General features: G+C 49.0%; 2 protein-coding genes across 2 annotated transcripts; both read left to right on the top strand.

Moving 5' to 3' along the window:
* Window positions 1–1178: 1178 nt before the first annotated feature.
* On the top strand, window positions 1179–22402 carry dennd4b (DENN/MADD domain containing 4B). The gene is made up of 29 exons (XM_029504661.1): window positions 1179–1288; window positions 9253–9591; window positions 10092–10347; window positions 10471–10540; window positions 10655–10824; window positions 10912–11153; window positions 11510–11576; window positions 11660–11718; window positions 12099–12243; window positions 12330–12505; window positions 12881–12981; window positions 13288–13503; window positions 13591–13736; window positions 14172–14305; window positions 14388–14502; window positions 15060–15266; window positions 15350–15478; window positions 15723–15867; window positions 15957–16112; window positions 16319–16556; window positions 16637–16925; window positions 17013–17117; window positions 18302–18477; window positions 18566–18722; window positions 18799–19038; window positions 19439–19535; window positions 19619–19784; window positions 19883–19941; window positions 20474–22402. The coding sequence occupies exons 2-29, from the start codon at window positions 9272–9274 to the stop codon at window positions 20617–20619; spliced, it is 4527 nt and encodes a 1508-aa protein (XP_029360521.1). The 5' UTR covers window positions 1179–1288; window positions 9253–9271; the 3' UTR covers window positions 20620–22402.
* A 625-nt stretch (window positions 22403–23027) lies between these two features.
* LOC115044699 (dyslexia-associated protein KIAA0319-like) lies at window positions 23028–24691 on the top strand. The gene is made up of 4 exons (XM_029503864.1): window positions 23028–23081; window positions 24002–24055; window positions 24145–24612; window positions 24687–24691. Exons 2-4 carry the CDS (start codon window positions 24007–24009, stop codon window positions 24689–24691), a joined length of 522 nt encoding a protein of 173 aa, XP_029359724.1. The 5' UTR covers window positions 23028–23081; window positions 24002–24006.
* Window positions 24692–24872: the final 181 nt, after the last annotated feature.

The raw sequence follows: 24872 nt of genomic DNA, 5'->3' as shown, positions 1-24872 counted from the left end.
CGGTCCAGCTGACCCCGCCCTCATCCAGCATGATCTGACAGGTAAACTGAGGATGATGGACAGATGGATGTTTCTGTGTGTTGTGTTGAACGGTCAACACCTGGAGGTCAGGGACAGGTGACCTTTGGACAGGACGTTCAGGGGACAGATTCTTCGGTGGGAAAACTGTCAACATCTACAGTTTGATTTAGATTCATCTGAGTGGAAAAGATGTTTATTATCAAACTACAACACAAAGTGTAACACATTATCACAGACACACAGTCTGTGATGTCGTAATGGAGTTCATACCTTTTTATTCATTTGCAGGTTGAGCAGTTGATGCAACAGCTGAACGCACAAAAATAACACAACTAAAACCAACACAATTATCAGTATTTTTAGTGCTGAGCTTTATTATTATCCTTCAGACAGCTGCAGTTGCGTCAAGCTACACACAATAACCCAGCAAGACAAAGGGCTGTTTCTACAAAATAAAAACAATTTATTAAAATAATCTATTTGCATTAGCAGATGATTATTTTCTGAACTGACAGCTGTGTCGATGGAATGTGGAACAAAAAAAATGTAATTGTGAAAACGTGAATAGATAGATAGATAGATAGATACTTTATTTATCCCAGACTGGGAAATTGCAGTGTAACAGCAGCATTACATATAGGAAATAAAATATATAACATGAATGAATGAAATAGTGTTATAAATCTGACTGTATTTATTCATATTGCACCAAATCATAACAGCTTTACTTCCTTTACATTTTATGAAGATAACAATAAAAATTCTCGTATGAAACATAAAGCAATACAAAGCTAAAGCAAATCCAAATAAAATCTTTACAGCAGACTGAAGTCATCTCTGCTGCACCCAATAAACAAATAAAGATCGTCAATATTTATATTTTAATATTTCCACCTGGTCTTTCTAACTCGTGGGCTCATCTGTGTTAATTCTGTCGACGGATGAAAATATTTTAGAAATGTTCCTTCCATATTTAACAAAATAACTTCCTCTGAGGGTCTGTGAATATTTATCATTCTGATTATAACGTTCATCTTCAGGACCTGATAAAAATTTGGGCTTCAACAGGTGAACAGACAAAATGGGCAGGAAGCGAAGTGGCGGGGCTTTTATTTTGAGCGCCGCGGGGCGGAAGTGGTTGGTGCCGTATGTCGTAACTTGACGTCGTGCTGCGTCTCCTCAGAGACAACATGGACGTCACATGTGAGAGAACGACCTAAACATGGTCGGTCCGGTCCACCGAGGGAACAACAGCAGACTCACCCAGGTACCGACACTCCTCCTTCCCCGGCTCCGGGTCGCCGGTTTTAGGGAGCCGGTGCCGTTTCGGGTCCGGGAGCGGCGGAGACTCTCCGTTTAACGGGCAGCTCGATGCGCCCATTATCGGACGCAGCGCTCCCTTTCTCTCTCCCCCGAAACCCCGACCGGTCGGAACGGGAAGGACGGGCCCATCGGCCCGCTGAAACCCGCTGAGGTTCCCCGTGAAACGCCGGTGCCGGTGCCGGTGCCGAAAACCGTCCGGAGGAGCGGAGAGTCCGGCTGTTCCGGCTCCGTTCAACTGCGTTTACCGTTAAACGTCCGGAACCTGTCCGGGTTCCGGAGGCTCGGGTTCCGGAGGCTCGGGTTCTGGGGGTCCGGGCCGGCTGGAGGGCTGAGTCTGTCCGATGATGGAACTCTAACTCGACACATTGCGTCGCAGCGGCTGCGGCAGTCGCGCTGTCACGGAGCGTGTTGTCGGGGAGCTGGCGCAGCAGCCGCGGTCACACGTCGCCGTCCGGTCGGTGTCACCGGGCTTTCGGGTCTGGAGGAGGCTGACCCGGGAAGGGTCGTAGGAACACGGGGAGTCGGGGCCGGAGAGTCGCGTCCGATAATGGAACCCGCTGGAAGGTGGAGGTCTTTAAAGATCCGGCCTGTTTGTTGCACTGCAGCTCCATCAGAGCATTCCTGCAGACCTGCAGGTTGTGTGTCTGTGTCTGCTGGAGCATCTTCAGGCTGACTGACTGACGAAGGCTAAACTTAATACAAATGAAATTATTCTGAAATTGAAGTCAAACAAAAATGTTCAGGTCAGTTCTGTTTTTCGCGGTCCGGTTCTGGACAACCTGATGGTTCCCTCAGTCGTGGTCTCGGCAGTGTGGCGTTATTGTGTTGCTGCTGTGAATTCTGGGCCGTTGGTCTGTTGATTTTCCTCTGGAGACCTTTTAGCAACACAAGGAATCAATAACACAACACACACAAACACACGTCACAACATGTTTTCATGTTTAATTCTCCAGTCAAACACAACAAACATTTATGTTACATTAATTAGATGATTAGTATTCAGTTTAGTCCAAATAATGTTCAGATTATAATATTTAGAAAATAATTCCAATTATATTTATTTCAAAGAAAACTTGATGAGTCACTGAAGAGTTCTGAGTGATTTCTTATGATTATAATCAATAAATGAGTTTATTGATTGAGTTGTTGTGCAGTGAGTCTCTCTGTGGATCGGGGATCCTCCTCCTCCTTCACTGCTCCAGAACCAGAACCTGATCCAGGTCCAACATCTGGAAGGGTCTGTCTCTATCTAAAAGAACTCCACCATGAGAGTGAAAGTAAGAACGTGATCCCATCGTCAGCCGGGTCGCATCGTGTCCCAGCATGCACCGGGTGTGAGATAACACCAGAATGAAACCTGCAGACGACGGCAGGCCGGCTCAGCTACATTCCTGCTGCGCTGCGTTCGCTGCCCCCGTCTGCCGCCTGCTTCAGGAGGTTGCATAACGCCCTCCAGGCTCGTGTGCAGAACGAAGGCCCGCAACAGACAGCAGTGTCCTCAGAGAGCGTCCTTCTTTAGAGAGGATGGCCTTTAATGTGAAGTCTGTCTGTTGCTGTGACCTCTGACCCCTGACATTTTTACTGTTGGTTGGTTGTTGCTGGATTTCAAACTCGGCCTTGCTGAGTTCACTCTGTATGAGGTCATTTGTGTGTGTGTGTCCCTCCTTTATTCACCAGTGAACCCACTCATTGATCTGCTTAAAGAGGAAATGTAGTTTGGCTCAGTGTTCCTTCATCTTCGCTGCTTTCAGTTTCTGTTTGATAGAATCACAAAAACAAATGAACAACCGTCGCTGCTGTTCTTCCTCACTGTCCCTCAGTGCTGATGGTGCAAACCTCCACTGTGACCTACACACACACACAACACACCCACACATTCACACACACGCACACACACACACACATTCACACACACACACACACACACACACACACATTCACACACACACACACACCCACACATTCACACACACACACACACACACACACAACCACACACACACACACACACACACACACACGCACACACACCCACACATTCACACACATGCACACACACACACACACACACATTCACACACACACACACACACACACATTCACACACACACACACACACACTCAGTCAGGATCCAGTTTCAGGATTTCCCTCCTGCAGCAGCTCAGTCAGTTTTGGCTCCAGCTTCATAAACAGATTGAACTAAAATAACAAATATCTTTTTGTTTAAGAAGCTCCTTCATGTGATCATTTATTTAATAATGTGTGTAATGAAAATATCACCGTCAACATTATTAACGTGACAATATGAAGATCTGTGATCAGCCTGTTGGTTTGTACGTCTTGACTGTGAATTCATTTTGGCGAGCGGCTGTTTGTCCTCTCCGTCCTGCTGATGGTGCCGCCGCTCTGGACGCTCTAAATTTAGCCTCCCGCCGCCTCGGCTGCTCCGTTTGTCCGTCTCTGTGAGCCCTGACCGAGGAGGGCTGTGGACTGTGACGGTCAGCGTTGTGTCTTCTGGGGGGGCTTTAAATAGCGTGTTGCAGGTCCTGACTTCACACAGTCCACGACCTCCTGATCCCAGACAGTCGTGAAGAGTGTGACTAAAGTACAGAAGCCTGGAGGGGCCAAACTTGGTTTTTTATTCAGAATGACCTGAAAAGCTGTCACTCTGTGTTTCAGCTGAGTAATGAATTTATTTCTTTAAAATCGTTTCCTCCTCTAAATAGGAGGGTTTGTTTGGAGGCTTTGGCCAAATCAGTACGGAAGCTGGGAGAGGCCACACTGAATATTTGATTATTTTTGAATATTTCTCAGTAAGGCCAGACTCAGCTTACACACAGAGTGTGTGTGTGTGTGTGTGAGTGTGTTTTTAGTTAGTTCTTGTTTTCTGAGCTTCAGAATCTATGAGTCAGACAGAATCAGCTGATTCTGAATCTGAGGAGACTTAAAAATGTGAAACAGAAACGCCTGAATGTGGCTCTGACAGATTTCCAGGTTCAGTGAATTTGTTGAGTTGATTGTGTCCACAGAAGTTGAGTTGTGTTTTCTTCAGGCCTTTCTCAGCTCAGTTTGTTCCTTTCAGGCTGCCGTAGTCATGTTGTATTTCAGCCTGGGACGCTAAACTCACCAGGAAAACGTTTACTGAGGAGGAGGGACATTTTCCCATAGACTTCAGTACAGCGTGACTCCAGATTGGTTGGCTCATGTCAATAATCTCTTTGATCGCTGTCTGTTTTAGTTTTGTATAGTTGATGGAGGGAGGCGGGGTCAAGCTGTGGTCATAACTATTAGAACAACAGGTGATGTTTTTAGACCTTTGACCTTTGACCTTTGACCTGAAGGCCTCAGCAGGCTGACGGGAATCAAACTTGTGACTCTGCTGGCGTTTGTTATCCGTGATCTCACTGAGAGATGATCACCAGTGTGACGCCGAGGACACAAAGAGCCGTTGTTCAACCCAACACTCGTACCAATGAACGCACAACTCGGTGTGTGTGTGTGTGTGTGTGTGTGTGTGTGTGTGTGTCTGTGTGGTGGAGATGTCACCTTCACCAAAATAAAACATTCTTCCTTCTGAGCTTCGTCTCGCTTGGCTGTATTTTTGTGACATGAGGAGACCAAACTTTTAAAAGCCAGCAGAAATAAACCAGGCGTGTCGTTAAAGGGCGGAGCTTAGAGTGTCCTGGACTCACCTGTTACCTGAAAGTGTGTAGCTGTGTGTCTGAAAAAAAAACAAAAACAAAGGTGGCTGTTCTGTTCAGAGAGCCGAGCCAGACCCCAGAACCCTGAACCCAGAACCCCGACCATAGAACCCAGAACCAGAACCCAGACCCAAGAACCCAGACCCTAGAACCCAGACCCTAGAACCCAGACCCTAGAACCCAGACCCCAGAAACCAGAACCCAGAAGCCCAGACCCAAGAACCCAGACCCAACATCCCAGACCCCAGACCCTAGAACCCAGACCCCAGAACCCAGACCCAACAACCCAGACCATAAAACCCTGAACCCAGAACCCAGAACCCAGACCCTAGACCCCAGAACCCAGAAGCCCAGACCCCAGACCCCAGAACCCCGACCCTAGACCCCAGACCATAGAAACCAGAACCCAGAAGCCCAGACCATAGAACCCAGAACCAGAACCCAGACCCAACATCCCAGACCCCAGACCCTAGAACCCAGACCATAGAACCCTGAACCCAGAACCCAGAACCCAGACCCTAGACCCCAGACCATAGAAACCAGAACCCAGAAGCCCAGACCCAAGAACCCAGACCCTAGAACCCAGACCCTAGAACCCAGAATCCAGAACCCAGACCCCCGACCCAAGACCATCAGAACCCAGACCCCAGACCCTAGAACCCAGACCCTAGAACCCAGAATCCAGACCCCAGACCCCAGACCCCAGAACCCAGAACCCAGACCCCCTACCCTAGAATCCAGAAACCAGAACCCAGACCCCAGAACCCAGAACCCAGACCCCCTACCCTAGCATCCAGAAACCAGAACCCAGACCCCAGAACCCAGAACCCAGACCCCCTACCCTAGAATCCAGAAACCAGAACCCAGACCCCAGAACCCAGAACCCAGACCCTAGAACCCAGAACCCAGACCCCCTACCCTAGAACCCAGACCCCAGAACCCAGACCCCAGAACCCAGACCCCAGAGGTCTTTAACCCCGGGGGGGTTAAGCCAAACTAACTGAAGTTTCTCTTTTACTTTGTCTTCAGTTTAAAACCACAGTCGGGGCAGCTGGGGGTTATCTGCCCGGGTGGGGCAGTTAACTGTCACGCCGACTCTGATCATGTTGACACAGATATTAGAGTTTGATTTATATTTAACTGACTGTTGAGTCTCATGATGGAGGACGGGGGGCGGGGCCAGCTCAGATATCTTCGGGGTTAATCTGACTGGATCCAAATGTTGTTAGGGTTAGGGTTAGTTTTGGCCGCCAGGTTTGATTCCCTTCGTCCTCGAGGAACAGCAGAGATTCTGGTTCCGTCCTGAGTGGTCCAGGTCTAGAGTCTGGTCGGCCCGCTGTCTCCCCGCCGAGCTGCAGCGGCGAATTCAGGTCGGACAGGTGAGACTGACAGAAGCAGTTTTTCTGGTCTCTGAAAACAGAAGTTGGTGTTTTGGGGGAACCACAGTGGACGGCAGATAAAGTTCAGGTTCCAGCAGCTGCTGTGAGGATTAATTATAGTATTACTGACGTTTGTGTTTGGCATTGAGAAAAACTTCCTCTCAGCTGTTTCACTTCCTCTTTCCTGCCACGAACAGACCGCTGAAGGTTTTAGGCCTTACGACAGAGACCGTCAGAAACACTGTTGTTTTATTTTGAAAAGTCCAGGCTTGTGTTTGATTGTGGATCGACAGTTAGACAGTTGGAGAAGAGCCCCGTCCCCCAACCTCTCTCTGACTGGCTCCTATGAAACAAGATGAAATAAGATGGAGGATGAGTTAAAGCTCAGCGTGTTCCCATCGCAGCTGATATTCAGTAAAGTTCTGGATTTTTTGCAGTGATGAAATGAATGTGAAAACAGTCACATAATTTCCAAAAGAAGTCGATTTCCTGTTAATGCTTAGACAGAAAATTTGTTTTTCTTTAATTGATTTATTAAACATGCAAATAAATATAAATCCATTCAGTTTATAAATAAATTCATCACGTTTGTTTAGTCAAAATGCAATAATCATCTTATCTATTCAGATATTTTTCCTTTCTTTTCATTTATTTTCACATCCAGATATTTCTGAGTTTAACAACAAAAATAATGTTAGTAATTTTTATATTCTCAGACAAAAGCAGACCTGAGGATGTGTTTTCTCATTTTTGAGTTGTGGGAACATGAAGGGAAATGTTGTGAAACATCAGGCCGCCATGACGCCTCTGACAGCAGATTTATGGAGTCCAAACTAAAGAAGAAATCATCTGCTGCTGTCTGCAGTGAACTGTCAGTCTCTGCCTTCCGCTGTGTGCTTTCCATTATTGCACCTCATTAAAAAGGGGAAGTGACTGAAATCAGCTTTTGCAACAAAAATCTGCTGTTGAGCTTTTCGAGCAGAAAACTGTCTTTGAGTCAAATATGAGCAGAGTGACAGGGACACTGATGGTGTGTGTGTGTGTGTGTGTGTGTGTGTGGGGGGGGGGGGGGGGTATCTAAGACTGTAAACTAGAGGCTGAGGCCAGAAACTCATCAGAGAGGAGGAGGGACATTTTCCCATAGACTTCAAAAAAGTGACTTCTGGCTACAGCTGGTGGCATCGCCCCCTGATGGTCAGGTTTAAGGTTTTAGTTGTCTCTTTCATTTTCCCAGAGTGCATTGCTTCGCCTTCGTCCTGTTAAAGCTATGAAGAGACGGCTGTGTGTTTTGAGCTACGTTTGGTGTCACCAGGTCGTCCAGGAACAGGAAACAGTCGGCTCCTGTCCTGTTTGCTGGCCGACCTTTGACCCCATGTTGTTGTACTTTTCCTCTCCGTCCTCGATAACGTCGCTCTGTCACTTTCGCCATCTGACGGCCCTAAGCCGCGCCTCCTCCCCCACAGGATGAATATATCTCCGGTTTACAGAAAGGGAAGGAAATAAAATGAACGTGCTGAGTAAGAAGATTTAGAGGTTTAGAATGTTTGACCTTTTTGGTTTCCATTTCTAATCTGCCAGAACTTCATGTTCACGCAGTCCGAAGGTCTGAACACTCTGAGCTGTCGTACGTAAAGTCAGAATATTAAATCAGGACTGTTTGGTTTTGAAGCTGCAGCGTCGCTGTACATCAGATTACTGGTGCATTATGGGTAGGAGAGAGAGGACAACCATTACAGGCATTCACAGTTACATAACAGAGCGCTCTGCATCTCACAGCATCACGCACATCCTATTTTTATACCACACACACTCTGCTCTGCAGTTTAATGACACATTGATTAATCTGAACACGAATTTAAAGGAAAGCTGAGAAACTCAAATCTAATAATCCATCAATCCTCTGATATGTTCAGATTTATATGTATGTGTGAAAGATCTGGAAACTTGCTGTTGACCTCCAGGATACTGAGTCATGTTTGACCTCAGCATTTTCAGCTCGCTGTGGGCGGGTCTCCGGTCCAGCACACTGCTGTGACTCTGTTCTGTTGTTCGTGTCGATTCCTGTGCTGCCCTGTTTGTAGCACTGACAACATGAAGGTAAATAAATGACGGCAGTTACACATTGTGATACCACCTCAGTGTCTTTAAAACACTGTGTGTCCTGCAGTCGTGTGAACTCATCAGTTTCGCTCACATTATTCAAAGTGTGAGCAGGAAGTGGTTTTTGGTTTTAATTCAGAGAATCAGAATTTTCTCCTTCTTGGTGAAAAGATGTCAGCAAACTGCAGAACAGCAGGTTAGGCTCCTCCACATCTGGCTCAGAGTGGGAGGACCAACCAGCTGTGATCTGTCCCTGCAGGATTCTGTACAAGGGGAAGGAGCCGCTGAAGCAAACTGCAGAACAACATCCAGAGACACCCGAAAATGATTAAATAGAAAAGAATGTTTTGATGATGAAAGAGATAAAATGCAGCAGAATGTTCAGACTGCAGATCTTATCATCCCAAACTGAAGAATCACAATTCAGATCGTTGTTCAGCCCAGAATCTTCAAGTGGACAAACTGACAGATGAACTTTCACCAGCTAGAGAAAGGTGTCAAACTAAACGTAAAAAAAATGAGCGCAGATTCACACGTTCCTGATTGGTTTTGATTCACTTTGAGAAAAATGTGAAATATTAGCTCTTTCAGATGAACTCAGCATCTTCTGACTGAATGTGTGAAACCTGCTCTTAATTTCTGAACCACTTCTTGTTCCTGAACCCGACTTCTGCACAATAATTCATCTGCAGTGTCTCTCTCTCCCTCTCTCTCCCTCTCTGTTCAGCGGAGGGCAGACAGGCGGTATGACGGAGGAGAAATGTCCCCAGCTGGTGGACTACTTTGTAGTGGCAGGTCTGGATCCTGCGGGGCCCTGGAGGCCCCTGGATGAGGATGGGAAGGCGGCGTCCTCCTCCTCGTCCTCGCCAGCCCGGGCGGTGGAGCCAGTGACGGATCTGGTGGTGATCGCCAAGGGTCTCGGGGAGGAAGTCCCGGAGGGCTTCACCTGCATCGAGAAGACGCTGGGCGGACACTCGGCGGAGCTGAGCGCCGGCCTCATCAACAACCCCCACCTGTACCTGTGCTACCGCCGAGGACGAGACAAACCGCCGGTTCTGGACCTGGGGTGAGCGGACTAACCTTCGAATTCGTGGACTCAGCGTCTCCTGAATCAAAATCAAACATTTTGGCTTTGTGTTGCTGCTTTTACTTCGAGTGCAGTCAGGAACTGAGTCTGAATCACTTGTAGGTTGTTTGGTCAGAAAATGATTTGTGTGTTTTGTTAGTTATTACTTTTTATGCTGGGGCGGAGTGATCCTTCACATGCCCCCCCCCCATCCTGGGCCGTTCCAGCTGTTTCCATGAGAAACCAGTCAGACTCAGTTTCAGGTTTCAGTCATTGAATCTTTCTGGATTACACGACCGTCAGCAGTTAAGCAGCTAAATCCTCTTACTGTAGAATCACATCGTTTATATCCTTCATTTCATTGGCTGCAGCCGACAGGAAGTGGGCATGTAAAGAACCAATGAGCTGGGGGGGGGTTAGGCTGCTCCACACTTGGCTCGGAGTGGGAGGTGTCTCGTGGGCTCTGGAGGACCAACAAGCTGTGATCTCTGTCCCTGCAGGATTCTGTACGAGGGGAAGGAGCCGCTGAAGCAGGGCTGGTACGTCATTGAGACCACACCCTACAGCCGTTTGGCCAGCCTGAGTGCCGGCGGCGCCCCGACGGCCCACCGGGTGTTTCTGACATACCGGCGGGCTCTGGACTCGCAGGGCCTCCACACCGTGGGCATCACCGACATCGCCCTGCTGCTGCCCAGCAAGGGCGAGGTCGCCCCACACACATTCTGTCGAGTCGACAAGAACCTCAACACCGGCATGGTGAGTCCGATAAATGAGCCTTTAGTCTGTTGGTGTGTTCTCTAAAATGTAAGCTTCCTTAGAAACAGTGGACTCTGCAGCTCAGTGTGTTATGGCTGTTGTGTGTCTGTGTTGTGTGTCCAGTGGGGTCCGGCCCTGTATCTGTGCTACAAGAGAGCCGTGGCCAAAGCCAACGCCCTGGTCTACGAAGCCAGTGAGTATCCGTCAGTCCGGGTTAATTATTATCATTTCTGCATTTGCTCACGTCCACCGGACCAGTCAGCAGGACGCTGGACGTCTCCGGTGACGCGTCTCGTCTCCCCCTCAGGTCTGATCAGCCGGTACCCGCAGGAGGACCTGGAGGCGTTCCCTCTGCCGGAGTCGGTGCCGGTCTTCTGTCTGCCGATGGGTGTCACCGTGGAGAGCTGGCCACTGAACACCAAGTACCAGCTGCCCGTCTTCTCCACCTTCGTCCTCACCTCCGCCTCCGGGGACAAGGTGGGCGGGGCACTGACGAGTTCGTTCTGTGATGTCATCATTATCGACATTCTGAGTGTGTATTTACAGAATGAATGATGTTGACAGGTTTACGGGGCAGCCATCCAGTTCTACGAGTCCTTTCCCCGGGAGCTGCTGTCGGAGCGGCAGTGTGTGCGGCTCGGCCTGCTCAGCGTGGTCGACCGGCGGCCGATCACCAACCGCAGCCTGCATGTGAAGAAGAGCATCTGCGTCCTCTCACACTGGCCTTTCTTCACCGTCTTCCAGAAATTTCTGACCTTCGTCTACAGATACTCCATCTCTGGGCCCCACGTCCTGCCCCTCGAGAAGTCAGTGCACGCTCCAGTTTCTGCGTTCAGACTGATCTGTTGCTACGTTAAATGTTTATCGGACAGGCAAAGGAAGAGGAAGGATCGTGTAGCGTTCCTCTTTTATCACTCAACCATGACAAGTAAAAAAAGTTTATTTTGTGCCCCCCCAACGGCCCTAAAAATCTATCCCAGCTCCTTCACTCAATCAAAAAACATTCTGTTTTGATATGTTTTGTTAAGTTTTTGTCTTTTCAGTTACTTCGCTTTAAATTCTTTATCAACTTATTTGCTCCAAAAGACCTTTAAATGTCTTTTCTGAACGTCCTTCAACATTATTGATGTTAAGTTAAATGATGTCTCCTCCTTTTCTGCAGACACATCTCCAGCTTCATGCACAACGTCCCATTTCCCTCCCCCCAGCGGCCTCGAATCCTCGTTCAGGTACACACCTGCTGTGTGTGTGTGTGTGTGTGTGTGTGTGTGTACATCCATACTCACTGTCACTCTGGCTCTGTGTCTTCCAGCTCTCTCCATATGACAACCTGCTGCTCTGTCAGCCGGTTTCTTCGCCTCTTCCTCTCAGGTCAGTTCACTGCTACAACAAGAGTTCAAGGTCATTAAGGTCGTGAAGGTCACCGGGATCATCTCTCGCCCCCCCCCCCCCCCCCCCCTCTCTCCCTCACCCTCTCTCCCTCACCCTCTCTCTCTCTCTCTCTCTCTCTCCCTCTCTCTCCCTCTCTCTCCCTCCCTCACCCTCTCTCTCTCTCTATCTCCCTCTCTCCCCCTCTCTCCCCCCTCTCTCTCTCTCCCCCTCTCCCCCCCCCCCTCTCTCCCCCCTCTCTCTCTTCCCCTCTCTCTCCCCCCCCCCCTCTCTCCCCCTCTCTCCCTCTCTCTATCTCCCTCTCTCCCCCTCCCTCACCCTCTCTCTCTCCCCCCCCCCTTCTCTCTCTCTCTGTGTAACAGTGGTGCCAGCTACCTGAAGCTGCTGCAGAACCTCGGTCCAGAAAACGCCTGCACGTTGCTGCTTGCCGTTCTCACTGAACACAAACTGCTGCTTCACTCGCTGCGTCCTGACGTGCTGACCTCCGTCAGCGAGGCTCTGGTGTCGGTGAGGACGACTGCACACACTCCACACATACTGGAGGGGGGGGGCCGGCTGGATCTGATAAATCCTGTATGCTAATGACTCCCCAGATGAGTTTCCCGCTGCGCTGGCTCTGTCCGTACATCCCCTTGTGTCCGCTGCAGATGGCCGACGTGCTGCTGGCGCCGATGCCGTTCATCGTGGGCGTCCACTCCAGCTACTTCGACCTGTACGACCCCCCCACAGACGTGGTCTGCGTGGACCTGGACACCAACACCATCTTCCAGTGAGTCTGTCGGCTTTCCTGTTCCACAAGGAAGAAGGATTCTGGTGGAATTGTTTCATCCATCCACCCTCATTCCTTCCTTTATCACATGCTCATTTTCAGTAAAAAAATTAATGAATCCTTTTAGAGCCTTTAGCGATTTTGAATATGAGGGGGTATTTTAAAAATGTGGGTCAATCCCAACGCCAGTTCAGATGAAGGCTGCAGAAAAGCAGCATTATTTCCATCTGAGATATAAAACCCCCAAATAACTGAAAATGAAAAAATAAAAAACAGGAAGTGGGAAAATGTTTTTGTTTCCACTGACGGCCCAGGAAGTCCCTCAGACCGGTTTCACCTGGAATGAGACGTTGACATCAAAACATTTTCTCCCAGGTCGGACGATAAGAAGCCGTTGTCATGGCGATCACTACCCAGGAAGCCCGGCAAGACGCTGTTCAACACCCTCACCAACCTCCACAGGACGCTGGAGAAGAGTGAGTGACGCCCCCTCAGCTGTCAATCACACGACTAACTGATGGGCCCTTCAAAGTAAAGTGCAGAGATACTGACGACGTGTTGATGGAACACTATTTAAAAGCTTCACGCTCCCTCATCTTACATGCAGATAATAAAAAACCAGGAAGACTGCTCTTATAAATGCTTATTTTTATTTTCAGTGTTAATTCTAAAAGGTTTCCATGCTCTGGTGCAGGCTCTGCTCATGAGTTTCTCTTCTTTGTTACTTTTTCAGAAGCTTTTTATTGTCATTGTTATCAAACAGTCTCTCCTGCTCTTTTCAGTTTGCACGCCGGGACAGGAAGACGCGACGCTGGAGTTCCTGCTGACCGACTTCGATCAGATCTACAGGCGTCAGAAGCAGCTGGAGCTGGAGATCCAGGAAGTGTTTCTGCGCTTCATGAGCTGCCTGCTGCGAGGATACAGGGCCTTCCTGCTGCCCATCACCCAGGCCCCGTCCGACACCACCACCGACTGCAGCTCCCTGTTCAACCTGCAGGGTGAGCGCTCCCAAATCACAATTCAAGCTCAAACCTCAGAGGGAGATTAAGATCAGGCTCAGACAGCGTCCTCGTCCCGTCCTGCAGGTTTCCTGAAGTCTCGGGACCGAACGCAGCAGAAGTTTTACAGCCAGATGACCCGGACTCAGATGTTTACTCAGTTCATCGAGGAGTGCTCCTTCGTCAGCGACCGCCACGCCTGCCTGGAGTTCTTTGACGAGTGTGTCCAGAAGGTCAGAACCTTCTCCACACCGTCTCCACCATCCTTTCAGTTCTGTAGAAGTTAAATGTGATAATTCTGTTGTCTTGTTCTGACTCTAAACTGTTCAGTATGGTCGTCAGCTGCAGTTCATCTTTTATTCAGATTTGGAGAAGACAAACATGAAAAAGCTTTTAGATCCACGTTCAGTCTTTTGTTTTTCATTTTTTAAAGTCAGATCCAGACTCATCTGATTGTGTCTGATCAGTTCAGACTCAGAAAACAAGGACTAACTAAGAACACAATCTGAATGTTTCCTGTAAATCAGTATAACCAAAGAGAACTTTAACACAGAAGGTTTCTCACAACAAATCAGGGCTGTTAGGACAAACTAGCTGAAACCATCCTGGAGAGCAGCAGATGTGAAAACACCTCAGAGGGTTAATGTCGTTTTGTCGTCTGTCTCCAGGTGGACGTGGAGAAGCCAGAGGAGGTGAGGCTGATCGACCTGGATGAGAGCCACAGCGGAGAGCACACAGTCTTCATCATGCCCCCTGAAGAACCCCAGGAACCTGACGGGTCCGAGTGCCCCGCCCTCTACAGGTACAGCTTCGCCCTGATTGGCTCCCTCCCTCCATTGTGTTCACACAGGACGAGCTGACAGGAAGTTGTTTTTACCCTCCAGCTACGAGACCTTCCCCACCCTGAGGCCGGATCTGTTCGACCAGCCCCAGGACCAGCTCCGCGTCCCAGCCAAAGGCAGCGCCCCCAGCAGCCCTGCCCCTCGACGCACAAAACAGGTACCACAACACGTGGACGTGACATGAAAATGAAACTACCACTTAAATTTAAAGTGTGTGAAGGAACCTTTGTGTTGACCAAGAGTCTCCGTTAATGTAAATTCTGACAGAGATCCAGATCATCTCCAGTGGCTTTTCATTATGACCCAGATTTCCCTGGATCACCGTATTTGGTTTCATCTTAATGAGGCATTATCAATATTTCACTGATCATCCAATATTCAAAAGCTGCAGCCGGTGTCGTATTTTCAGATCCCCATCAGACGAGGAGGAAAAGTGTTCGTTTGAAAGGTTGTAGGAGAGGATGATATGAAATTTCATTCATATTTGTGAGTTAAAACGACTCTGAGTGCATGAAGACGTGAAATATCTGAAAAATATTTCTAATTCTTTAAAAACTTGTTTCGGTACTCTTGCTGCTGTAATGGGAATATTTTTTCATGTTTGTTATTTGATGATTAAACCGAACCAAAGTCAGCTGAGCCACGTTAACGTGGACGAAGCTCCAAAAACCTTCTTGGCTCTGGCCTCATGTCGTTGTGTTCTCCTCCCACCAGGAGATCAAGTTGGCCCAGAAACGAGCTCAGAAATACTCCACAGTCCCGGACATGTGGTCCAAATGTCTGCTGGGTCACTGTTACGGCCTCTGGTTCATCTACCTGCCCACCTTCGTCCGGGCGGAGAGCGCCAAGGTTCGCGCCCTGCACACGGCCTACGACGTCCTCAAACACATGGAGAACCGCAAGGTGGTGCTGCCGGACGAGGTGAGACGGAGGCTGATGAATGGCGTCACAAGAACGGAGGACCCCTTACTTAGAAGGTTAATGTGTGTGTGTGTTCGTTCCAGGTGTGTTACCGGATCCTGATGCAGTTGTGCGGTCTGTACGGACAGCCGGTCCTCGCTGTTCGAGTCCTGCTGGAGATGAAGAAGGCGGGAATCACACCCAACACCATCACCTACGGATACTACAACAAGGTCATACACCCTCATTTTAATACATCAGAAGGAAATAAAGACAACTGGGAAGTAAAAGATTTTTAGAAATAAATAAGTGTAGAGTTAAAAGAAAATATTGTCACATTTAAATATTTGTTGAATAATTTACGGTTTGCCTGGACCCGAACCGAGACGCCAGTCTTCATCCTGCTGGTGCTGCTTCGTCAGATCCAGCTCTGATTGGTGGAAACACATTTTTAAATCAGACATCCTCCGTCCTCAGGCGGTCCTCGAGAGCAAGTGGCCTTCCACCAATCAGGGTGGGCGTCTCCGCTGGGCCAAGCTGAGGAACGTGCTGTTGGCCGTGGCCCAGTTCAGGCAGCCAATCAAACGGCGCCAAAAGAGCGGCTCGGTGGGGTCGCGGGGAGGTCAGGACATTTGAATAAATCACCCTTAGACCAGCTTTCATCCAGACTTATGATGAGAATTATGATCTTTCTCTTTTCTTACTTAAAAGAAGCGATGGCGGACCCTGATCAGAAACCCCGCCCACAGTCTACTCTGATTCGTCAGTCCAGTTGGAGCGGTCTGTCTGAGAGCTCCAGCCACGAGTCTCTGACCGGCCCCCTGCTGAAGAGCAACAGTCTGAACAGCATGAAAACGTCCACAGACAGTAAGAACGTTTTCCATCTTCCAACTTTGTTTTTATTGATATTTGAAGTTGACATGACGCCGTAGGTCTGTGTGTGTGTGTGAGGATCTGATCCTCTCCTCTGAACCAATTAAAAATTATATGTGACTGCTTCGTTGTGACATCATAAAGTTCCAGAAGTTTGACAGCTGCTTTTAAGGCTCCCTTCTCTCCCCTCTGACCCTCAGAGGTCAAACTCTGTAAGAAGACCATGCTCCGTAACACTGCGTCCAATGGTGGCGGTGAAGGCGTCTCCCAGAAACCCCCCATGGGACTCAGGGACACCTCCACCCTTCCTTCAGTGCCCCCCGGTGGAGTTCTGGTTCGGCGGAATCAGGTCTGCCTCTCAAACTTCTACAAAGAGTGCGCAGAGTTGGCGGACTCTGAGCCGGACTGCAGCTGTCACCCTGCGGAGAGAGATGGCAGGTGGGAGTCGCCACAGAGCCGCGTTAATCCTTTTAGATCTGTCCTCTGAACTCACTTCCTGTTTACCTCCCGACCTCCAGGCCTGCAGCGGTGCGTGACCCCGCCGGCAGAAACAAAGCTGTGGATGAGAACTACAACCACGTGTCCTCTCCGAGCCGGGGAGGTCTGGCAGGGAAACTCCAGCAGCTTCTCACCCCGACCAGGCACAGAGTGTCGGTGCGACGGGCTGCCAGCGTGGACGACCGGCGGCCGGGAGGAGGAGGAGGAGGGATAGGACGAAGAGTGTCTGACCAGAGACAGTCCAGGAAATCTCAAGTGGCTGAGACGCTGCTGAAAGCCAAGGACAGGCTGGTCAACGCCACCTCCGAGGTCTGGTCCAGATCAGGGATCCTGGTTCTTTTTTCTGTCTGCCGTGATGTTGGGACACTTAATCAGCTCCATGTTGTTTCCTCTCAGAGCTCCCTGTCTGTGGGAAGTGACCTGGATTTAACGGACACGCCCAGTCCAGCGTATCCTCTACGCCGGTCCTGGGACGCCAACCAGGAGGGGGCAGGGCTGGAGGCAAGTATTACCCCCCACCCTCTTTCTGTGTGTCCAGGTGTTGATATCAGCTGCTCTCTCTGACTCCTCCCCTCTCTCTGTGTCCAGGTGTTAATATCAGCTGCTCTCTCTGACTCCTCCCCTCTCTCTGTGTCCAGGTGTTAATATCAGCTGCTCTCTCTGACTCCTCCCCTCTCTCTGTGTCCAGGTGTTAATATCAGCTGCTCTCTCTGACTCCTCCCCTCTCTGTGTGTCCAGGTGTTGATATCAGCTGCTCTCTCTGACTCCTCCCCTCTCTGTGTCCAGGTGTTTGTATCCAGCTGCTCTCTCTGACTCCTCCCCTCTCTGTGTGTCCAGGTGTTGATATCAGCTGCTCTCTCTGACTCCTCCCCTCTCTCTGTGTCCAGGTGTTAATATCAGCTGCTCTCTCTGACTCCTCCCCTCTCTCTGTGTCCAGGTGTTAATATCAGCTGCTCTCTCTGACTCCTCCCCTCTCTGTGTGTCCAGGTGTTGATATCAGCTGCTCTCTCTGACTCCTCCCCTCTCTGTGTCCAGGTGTTTGTATCCAGCTGCTCTCTCTGACTCCTCCCCTCTCTGTGTGTCCAGGTGTTGATATCAGCTGCTCTCTCTGACTCCTCCCCTCTCTCTGTGTCCAGGTGTTAATATCAGCTGCTCTCTCTGACTCCTCCCCTCTCTGTGTGTCCAGGTGTTGATATCAGCTGCTCTCTCTGACTCCTCCCCTCTCTGTGTCCAGGTGTTTGTATCCAGCTGCTCTCTCTGACTCCTCCCCTCTCTGTGTGTCCAGGTGTTAATATCAGCTGCTCTCTCTGACTCCTCCCCTCTCTGTGTGTCCAGGTGTTAATATCAGCTGCTCTCTCTGACTCCTCCCCTCTGTGTGTCCAGGTGTTGATATCAGCTGCTCTCTCTCTGACTCCTCCCCTCTCTGTGTGTCCAGGTGTTAATATCAGCTGCTCTCTCTGACTCCTCCCCTCTCTGTGTGTCCAGGTGTTGATATCAGCTGCTCTCTCTGACTCCTCCCCTCTCTCTGTGTCCAGGTGTTAATATCAGCTGCTCTCTCTGACTCCTCCCCTCTCTCTGTGTCCAGGTGTTAATATCAGCTGCTCTTTCTGACTCCTCCCCTCTCTGTGTGTCCAGGTGTTGATATCAGCTGCTCTCTCTGACTCCTCCCCTCTCTGTGTGTCCAGGTGTTGCTATCCAGCTGCTCTCTGTGCCGCAGCTGTAACTCTCTGGTCTACGATGAGGAGATCATGGCCGGCTGGACATCGGATGATTCTAACCTGAACTCGTCCTGCCCGTTTTGCTCCGCCTCCTTCGTCCCCTTCCTCAATGCCGAGATCTGTGACCTCGGACCTGTGAGCAGGTACAGGACCCGGGTCTTCAGGTCCCGGTCTGGCAGCCGTCCCTCTCCGCCAGCCCTCCCTGATTTACCTCCTGTTCTTTGTCCCCAGCTTGGAGCGCAGCACGTGGAACATGGAGGACGAGGTGGAGAGCGCTGTACGGCCCCCCAGCGGTCACGACGCCTCGCTGCGTCATCAGTGTAACGGTCTGAGCGAAGACTCCAGCTCCGAGACCAGCAGCTACTCGGAGAACAGCAGAACCACCACGGTAACATTTACATCTTTTCTTCTCATCCAAACGCCCCTCCAGCTTCACTCACCCCCCCTCCCCCACCCTCCTCCAGGGTTCGTCAGTGGGCGGGGCCCCGCAGGTGACTGTGGCCTACCTGAGCCCGCTGGTCCTGAGGAAGGAGCTGGAGAGTCTGCTGGAGAATGAAGGCGAGGCGGTTCTGGCTCAGCCGCAGTTCCTGGACAGTCACTCCATCATCTTCTGGAACCTGGTCTGGTACTTCCAGCGTCTCGGTCTGCCCAGTAACCTGCTGCAGCTGGTCCAGGCCTCGCCGCTGGTCAGCCAGCTCACACAGGTACCGGCGCCGCTCTCTGAGGTCAAAGTTCAGTCATGGAGGAAGCTTGATCACAGACCAGTCCAGTTTCTGAACAGGTCTCAGATGCTGGACTGGAGGATCTCTGATCTGGATCTGTGACGGCAGTTTTAAGCAAAGTGGCTAATCAGATATTTTTTAAATCTTTTTTTAACAGGTAAGACGTATAAACATATAAACAGACCAAACACACAAAAATAAAAAGCCACAGGATGCTCATCAGGCTAAAGAGCGTCATGGAGCTGGATTCAGTTTTAGCTCAAAGCAGTTGAACGTCTGTTTGTTGTTTCATTCAGTATTTTTCTATAAATCCAATTTTAAAGTTCAGAGTGAAATTAAGCATGTTTGTGTAGCAGTTTGTGTTGTGTTGTGTGTCTGCCAGTCGGAGGGCTCAGCAGTGAGGGTGAGGCTCCTCTGGGACACCCTGACCCCCGACACAGACCAGTGGCCCCCCCTCTACATCCTCTGGAGGATCCACAGTAAGACATTTTACTGGTTTAGGTGCTGAGCTCCAGCTGCAGCTCAGAACCTGACTGTGACCTTTGACCTCTCCGTCCTCCAGGTGGGACCCCCATGAGAAGCTACAGCTGGCGGAGACACAACCACCCATTCACCCTGTCCTTCCTGGAGGAGGTGCTGCGCTGGGTCGGCATGAACGAGGTGCACAAAGCTGTCACGCTGTTCCTGGACACGCTGGCCAAACAGCCGGGGTCGCCACGGATACAGAGGTGATATCAGACGCCATCAGCAAATAAACAGGAACCACGAAGTTCATGACGATTGTCTGTTTTCACACTGAACATTGTGTGTCTTTTGTGTTCGGCAGGAGTTTGTACAGAGAGTTCCTCTTCCTAACTCTGGCAGCGATGGGCAAAGACCACGTGGGTAAGACTGACAGCAGCAGTGATGTGGTTTTAATGACACCTGGGCAGGTAATCAACACTTAACCACGCCCCCCTGGAGTCATGTGGTCAGCTGAGGAACCAGAGACGAGTTCAAGCTAAAAATGCTTTCTGAATGATCCGATAAATACACTCAGAGAAACAATATCTGTCAAGATGGTGGATCCAGGTGGGTGTGGCTAAGGGTGGGGACTGCTTGTTGTGACATCACAAAGTGACAGAAGTCCTGACGGCTGTGAGACTGTAACTGGATTGATACAGAACCTCAGTGTGGTCCACCTTTAGACCAGATGGACCTATAAATATTTTCTGTTCCAGCCTCTTTGCCACCTTAAGATTTGGGAATAAGACTTTTTTTTAGATAAAGCAACAAATGTAGAAAATATTCAGCGGTTGAAACAACACTGAAGATAAAAATCAGTGACCATTGATTTTGTTGTCCGTGTTATTAGCTAACAGATTTCATTGTGAAACTAAACCCTGTCAGCACTGACTCATTACTGTAACCCCCCCAGCTGCATTCGATAAGAAGTACAAGGCGGCGTACTCTCGGCTCAGCAACACTTTGAGCCGCGACGAGCTCAGAAAGAAGCGAGTTCAGCCTCCGAGCCCCAAAGCCATCGACTGCAGACGAAGCTTCCACCCGACTCTCGAATGCTGATCGGCCCCCAGAGCAAACCATCCCAGCCTCTGATGGGGGGGTTCCTGCTGCCTTCACCTGCTTGTCTTCTTCACCTCTCTGCTGCCTCCTGGTGGACGTCAGAGCGCCACACTCCTTCCTGTCCTCTGCACCTCTGTGAAACCAGCCGCTCTGTGTCTCCATTCAGCTGTGAGCGATCTGATTCCGGTTTGTGCATGTCCACAGGAAACAGCTGTGTCGGTGTAAACTGTGTTTTGTCCTCGTTGTTACTGAGAATCTTCTGAGGACTGATGGAGGGAGAGTCTGATGTCCGATTCACCTCCATCGACGTTCAGGGTTTTATTGGGAAAAGGTCAAATAAGGATGGAAATGGCGGTGCCAACATTTATAAACTTCGAGACGTCTTCAAACTCTTGGACTATCGATGTAACAGGTTTGTCCAGCGCCAGGTTCAGTCTTTAAAAGGGAATACGGTCCGGAACAGGAAACTGGAAGCGGATCAGCTGCCCTCATGTTTTAGTGTCTCATTGGATCAGGGAAGGCACCGCCCTCAAATCAGGAAACAAAACCAGACAGGAAGCTGTTTGTCCAGACCAGGTCACAGACTGGTCCGGACGTTTGACTCGTTCCTGAGTGCAGAAATCAGAGCTCTTCTTGCTACAGAGCAGCAAAAGACTGACGGATTTGTTTTGGTCCATTAATCCTCCTCAGATCCACCTGTTGGTTCTTCAAACCAAAAGAACCTCGGCTTAGATCTGAGTCCTGTCGTCAAAGAGTCAGGTCTGGATTTTTATCACAAAAAAATATTCTAACTTGTCACTAACTGTGTCAGCAGCTGGAGACATTTTGACTTAAAGCTCCTCATTTTATATTAAAGGTCCCTGTTTTAACTTCTTCCCCAGTCTTTTATTTTGAAGAGTTGATCTCCGTTCAAAGACATATTTTTGGTTTTAAATCAAAAATCGTCTCAGTTGGTTTCACATCTCTGTCAGTCAGAGGATCTGCTCCGCTGCAGACTCTGGATCTTTAATATTTCCCCCTCAGCTGTGAAAATGTGATTTTGTCCCTCGTGTAAATGAAAAAGTACATTTTGATGTCTTGATTGAGGAACAAAACGGGACCTTTAACGTAATCACGTGTAAAAACGACAGCACCTTACCGCAGTAACAGGCGGCCTCTGTGTCTGATTATTTCTGACACTGATTCTCGGAGGATTTAATGGACACAGTTTACACGTCTGGTTTGTCAAACACTGGATTCAGATTTTATTTCCAAACAGAATTAACACAGCAGAAAGTGACGCCTTCTGTTTGAGCATGTTCACCCGTCTGATGTCAGCTGGTCCGCTCGGCTCAGCATCAGTTAACCGTTTGCTCCAGGGCACGTCGGCAGCAGCAGACATGAACCATAAACTCATCAGGACTTCAGTAGATAGAAAGAAGGTCTAAGGCTCCTCACACCAGAGTCCAGCTCATCAGCATCATCGTGGTCACGGGTTCGACTCCTGCAGAAGTGCCCTGGAGCAAAACTCAAATTACACGAGAACACAAAGTCAACGTGAACGTTTCCTGTTTGATTTAGAGAAACCACGTGGCTGTTTTCAGGCCCAGAGCTGCCGTTAGTCCGGAGAAGAACGTCCAGGAGTTTGAGCTCACGTTGTTTTTATTGGTCACAGTCGACGCAGAGTGCAGGAGTGTATTTAAAATAGATTATTGTGTTTGCTGTTGTAATTTATAAATGGCTGTGATTTCAGTTGTAAATGTTTTTTTTTAAGAAAACACAAAAATAAAAGACAAAAATAAGCCTGAAATGTTTTGTTGTGTTTGATAGAAAAGCTTTTATTTATTTAATATGAAATTATTATTACTAGAACAATAAATCCATCTGCACTGATTCACACCCTCAGCTACTGCAACCAACGGGAAATAAGGTAGGTCTGCTTTCAGAATAAAAGCCCCGTGAAAATCTGAAGCCTAAAAACAAATAAAAAATTATTTTAAAATGAATTTTAGAAATCATTCTTCTTACTTTTCTGTATTTTCCCATTTCTTGATCAATTATTTATATTTCTACGATGATCTAGACTTTTGTTTTTGTTAAATTTTGTTATATGGACCTGGAAGTAAAAACAAAATCATCCAAAATCTATTTTACTGTGGATAAAATTTAGGAGGAAAAATGTCTTTATTTTTATTTGTTCACAGATTATAAAATTGTCTCCATTTGATTTCAAAATGTGCTTTATTTAACAAAATGAGATATAAATATAAACTCCCCTCAGGGTGTCTGACTGTTTACTCTGTGTGAAGAATTCGTCATGTTTTTAACGCTTTTACTTTGAAGGTGATGGCCGGATGTGAGCTGTTTGGTTTTTGCTGGCTCTTCTTCTTCATCACCGTCATCATCATCCTCAGGATGAGACAGGTGAATCCTCACAGAGCTCCCGTCATCAGGCCTGCAGGCTGACCGGCTGGGACGGACAGGTGAGCTGGAGGTCCAGGTGTGTTTCAGGGTTTTAATTGGACCGACAAAAAGACGGCAGAACCGGATCACTTCATCATGTCGGATTTAAGGTGGAACTCACAGATCCAGAAGCTGTGTTGGGCTGTGTTCTGTCGTTTACCGTTTTTAGTCTAATTTGTGCAGTTTTCTGACAGATTCTGGAAAACGTTTCGGTTTTGTGTCATTAAAACGTGTCGCATCTTTGCGGAGTCATGAAGGTGCGTTTGTTTTCGGACACCGAACGGGCCGGCTCCTCCGGCGGGGCGGGGCTCCCGACGGAGCTGTCCGCCGGCGGGGTGGTGCTGAAACTGTCGACGCCATAATGAAGAGCATCACGTGAGGTGGCTGTTTGTGTTTCATTGAGCCTCCAATGAGAATCCCCCAAAAACCTCCGTCAGGAATTTAGTCTTCATTTTTTAAAAACACACTTTTTGTTGACGTAATTTTAACTGATGAAAATATTTTTTAACAAAACACAGAGCGAAATAAGTTTATGTGAATATTCTGATGGCATGGACAGATTTTTCTTCCCCCCACTTCCGGCTTCCTGGCGGCCATCTTGACCATCTCATCTTTTGATGACTTCAGTTTTTTTTTTTTTGCGCTCTGACCAGGAGCGTCCACATTAGAACATAATACTAATAAGTTGGATGCAGTTTACACCAAATCAGTGAGATCTAAAATCAAAAAGTTGAATATTAAATTCTGTTTTTGTAAATTTGTTTTGGCACAAAAAGACAGAAGGAATCAGCCAAAGTAAGACCTAAAATACACGTAACGATACATGAAGGTGAAATACTTGACATAAGTGAAAAATGATATGTAATGATAAATATTTGATGTGACAGTTTGAGTTCTGTTTCCTGTTTGTGTTTGTGAATTTGGGGTGCGTTTGTTTCAGGGACCATGTGGGAGAAAACATTTCTGCTGCTGCTGCTGCTGCTCAGTGTTGAAGGTATGAACTTCCACAAACGCATCGTGCTTATTTTTTATGATGTGTGTTTAGAAACCTTATGAACTGATGAGAAGTGTTTCCTGTTGCAGCTGCGGCGGTGTCTCAGTGCTGGCAGGGGGCGACCTTCTCCGAGGCCGTGGTGTCTCCAGCGGTGGAGAGCAGCGGGATAATGTGGATACCCGGCGTGTCGTCGTTGCCGCAGTGCGTGGCGGCGTGCTGCGACCTGCCAGGGTACGACCTGGCCTGGCTGTTTAAGGGCCGCTGCTACATCCTGAGCTGCCAGCAGAGGGCGAACTGCCAGCCGCAGGAGAGACCGGGCGCTGACTCCTTCCTGGTCTTCCTGCAGAGGGCGTCTCCACAGACGCTTGTCCTTCAGTCTCTGGTGCGAGGGGAGCCATACGGTGGCCGCTGGAGGCCCCTGTCTCGGTCCTCTGAGGTCCCCGGAGACCTGGAGGCCCTGAAAGATCTGGCCTTCTTCAACGGGCCCCGGCAGGACTTCCCTAAGCCCGGGATCCTGGACCTGGACTACTCAGAGGCCGGCCCTGAGGAGAGGCCTGGTAGCGTGGCAGACGGGGAAGTGAGGACCGAGCAGTTGACTTTGATGGGAAAAGATGGCTTCAACCAATCAGAGGCTGAGCAGGGTCAGGAGGCGGGGCCACCAGAGGAGAGTGGAGCCCCAATCAGAGCGTCCTCTGAGGGGATTGTCAGCCAGGAAGACGAGGACGGAACCAGGAGGCCAACTGATGCTGCTGCTGCTGCTACAGAGGAAACAGTGAGTGATGAAATTAATGAGCTTCATTTTAACCTGAATGAAAAC

Source organism: Echeneis naucrates, chromosome 6 (assembly GCF_900963305.1).
Source record: "Echeneis naucrates chromosome 6, fEcheNa1.1, whole genome shotgun sequence".
NCBI lineage: Eukaryota > Metazoa > Chordata > Actinopteri > Carangiformes > Echeneidae > Echeneis > Echeneis naucrates.
This window is presented reverse-complemented; position numbering and strand designations above follow the sequence as displayed.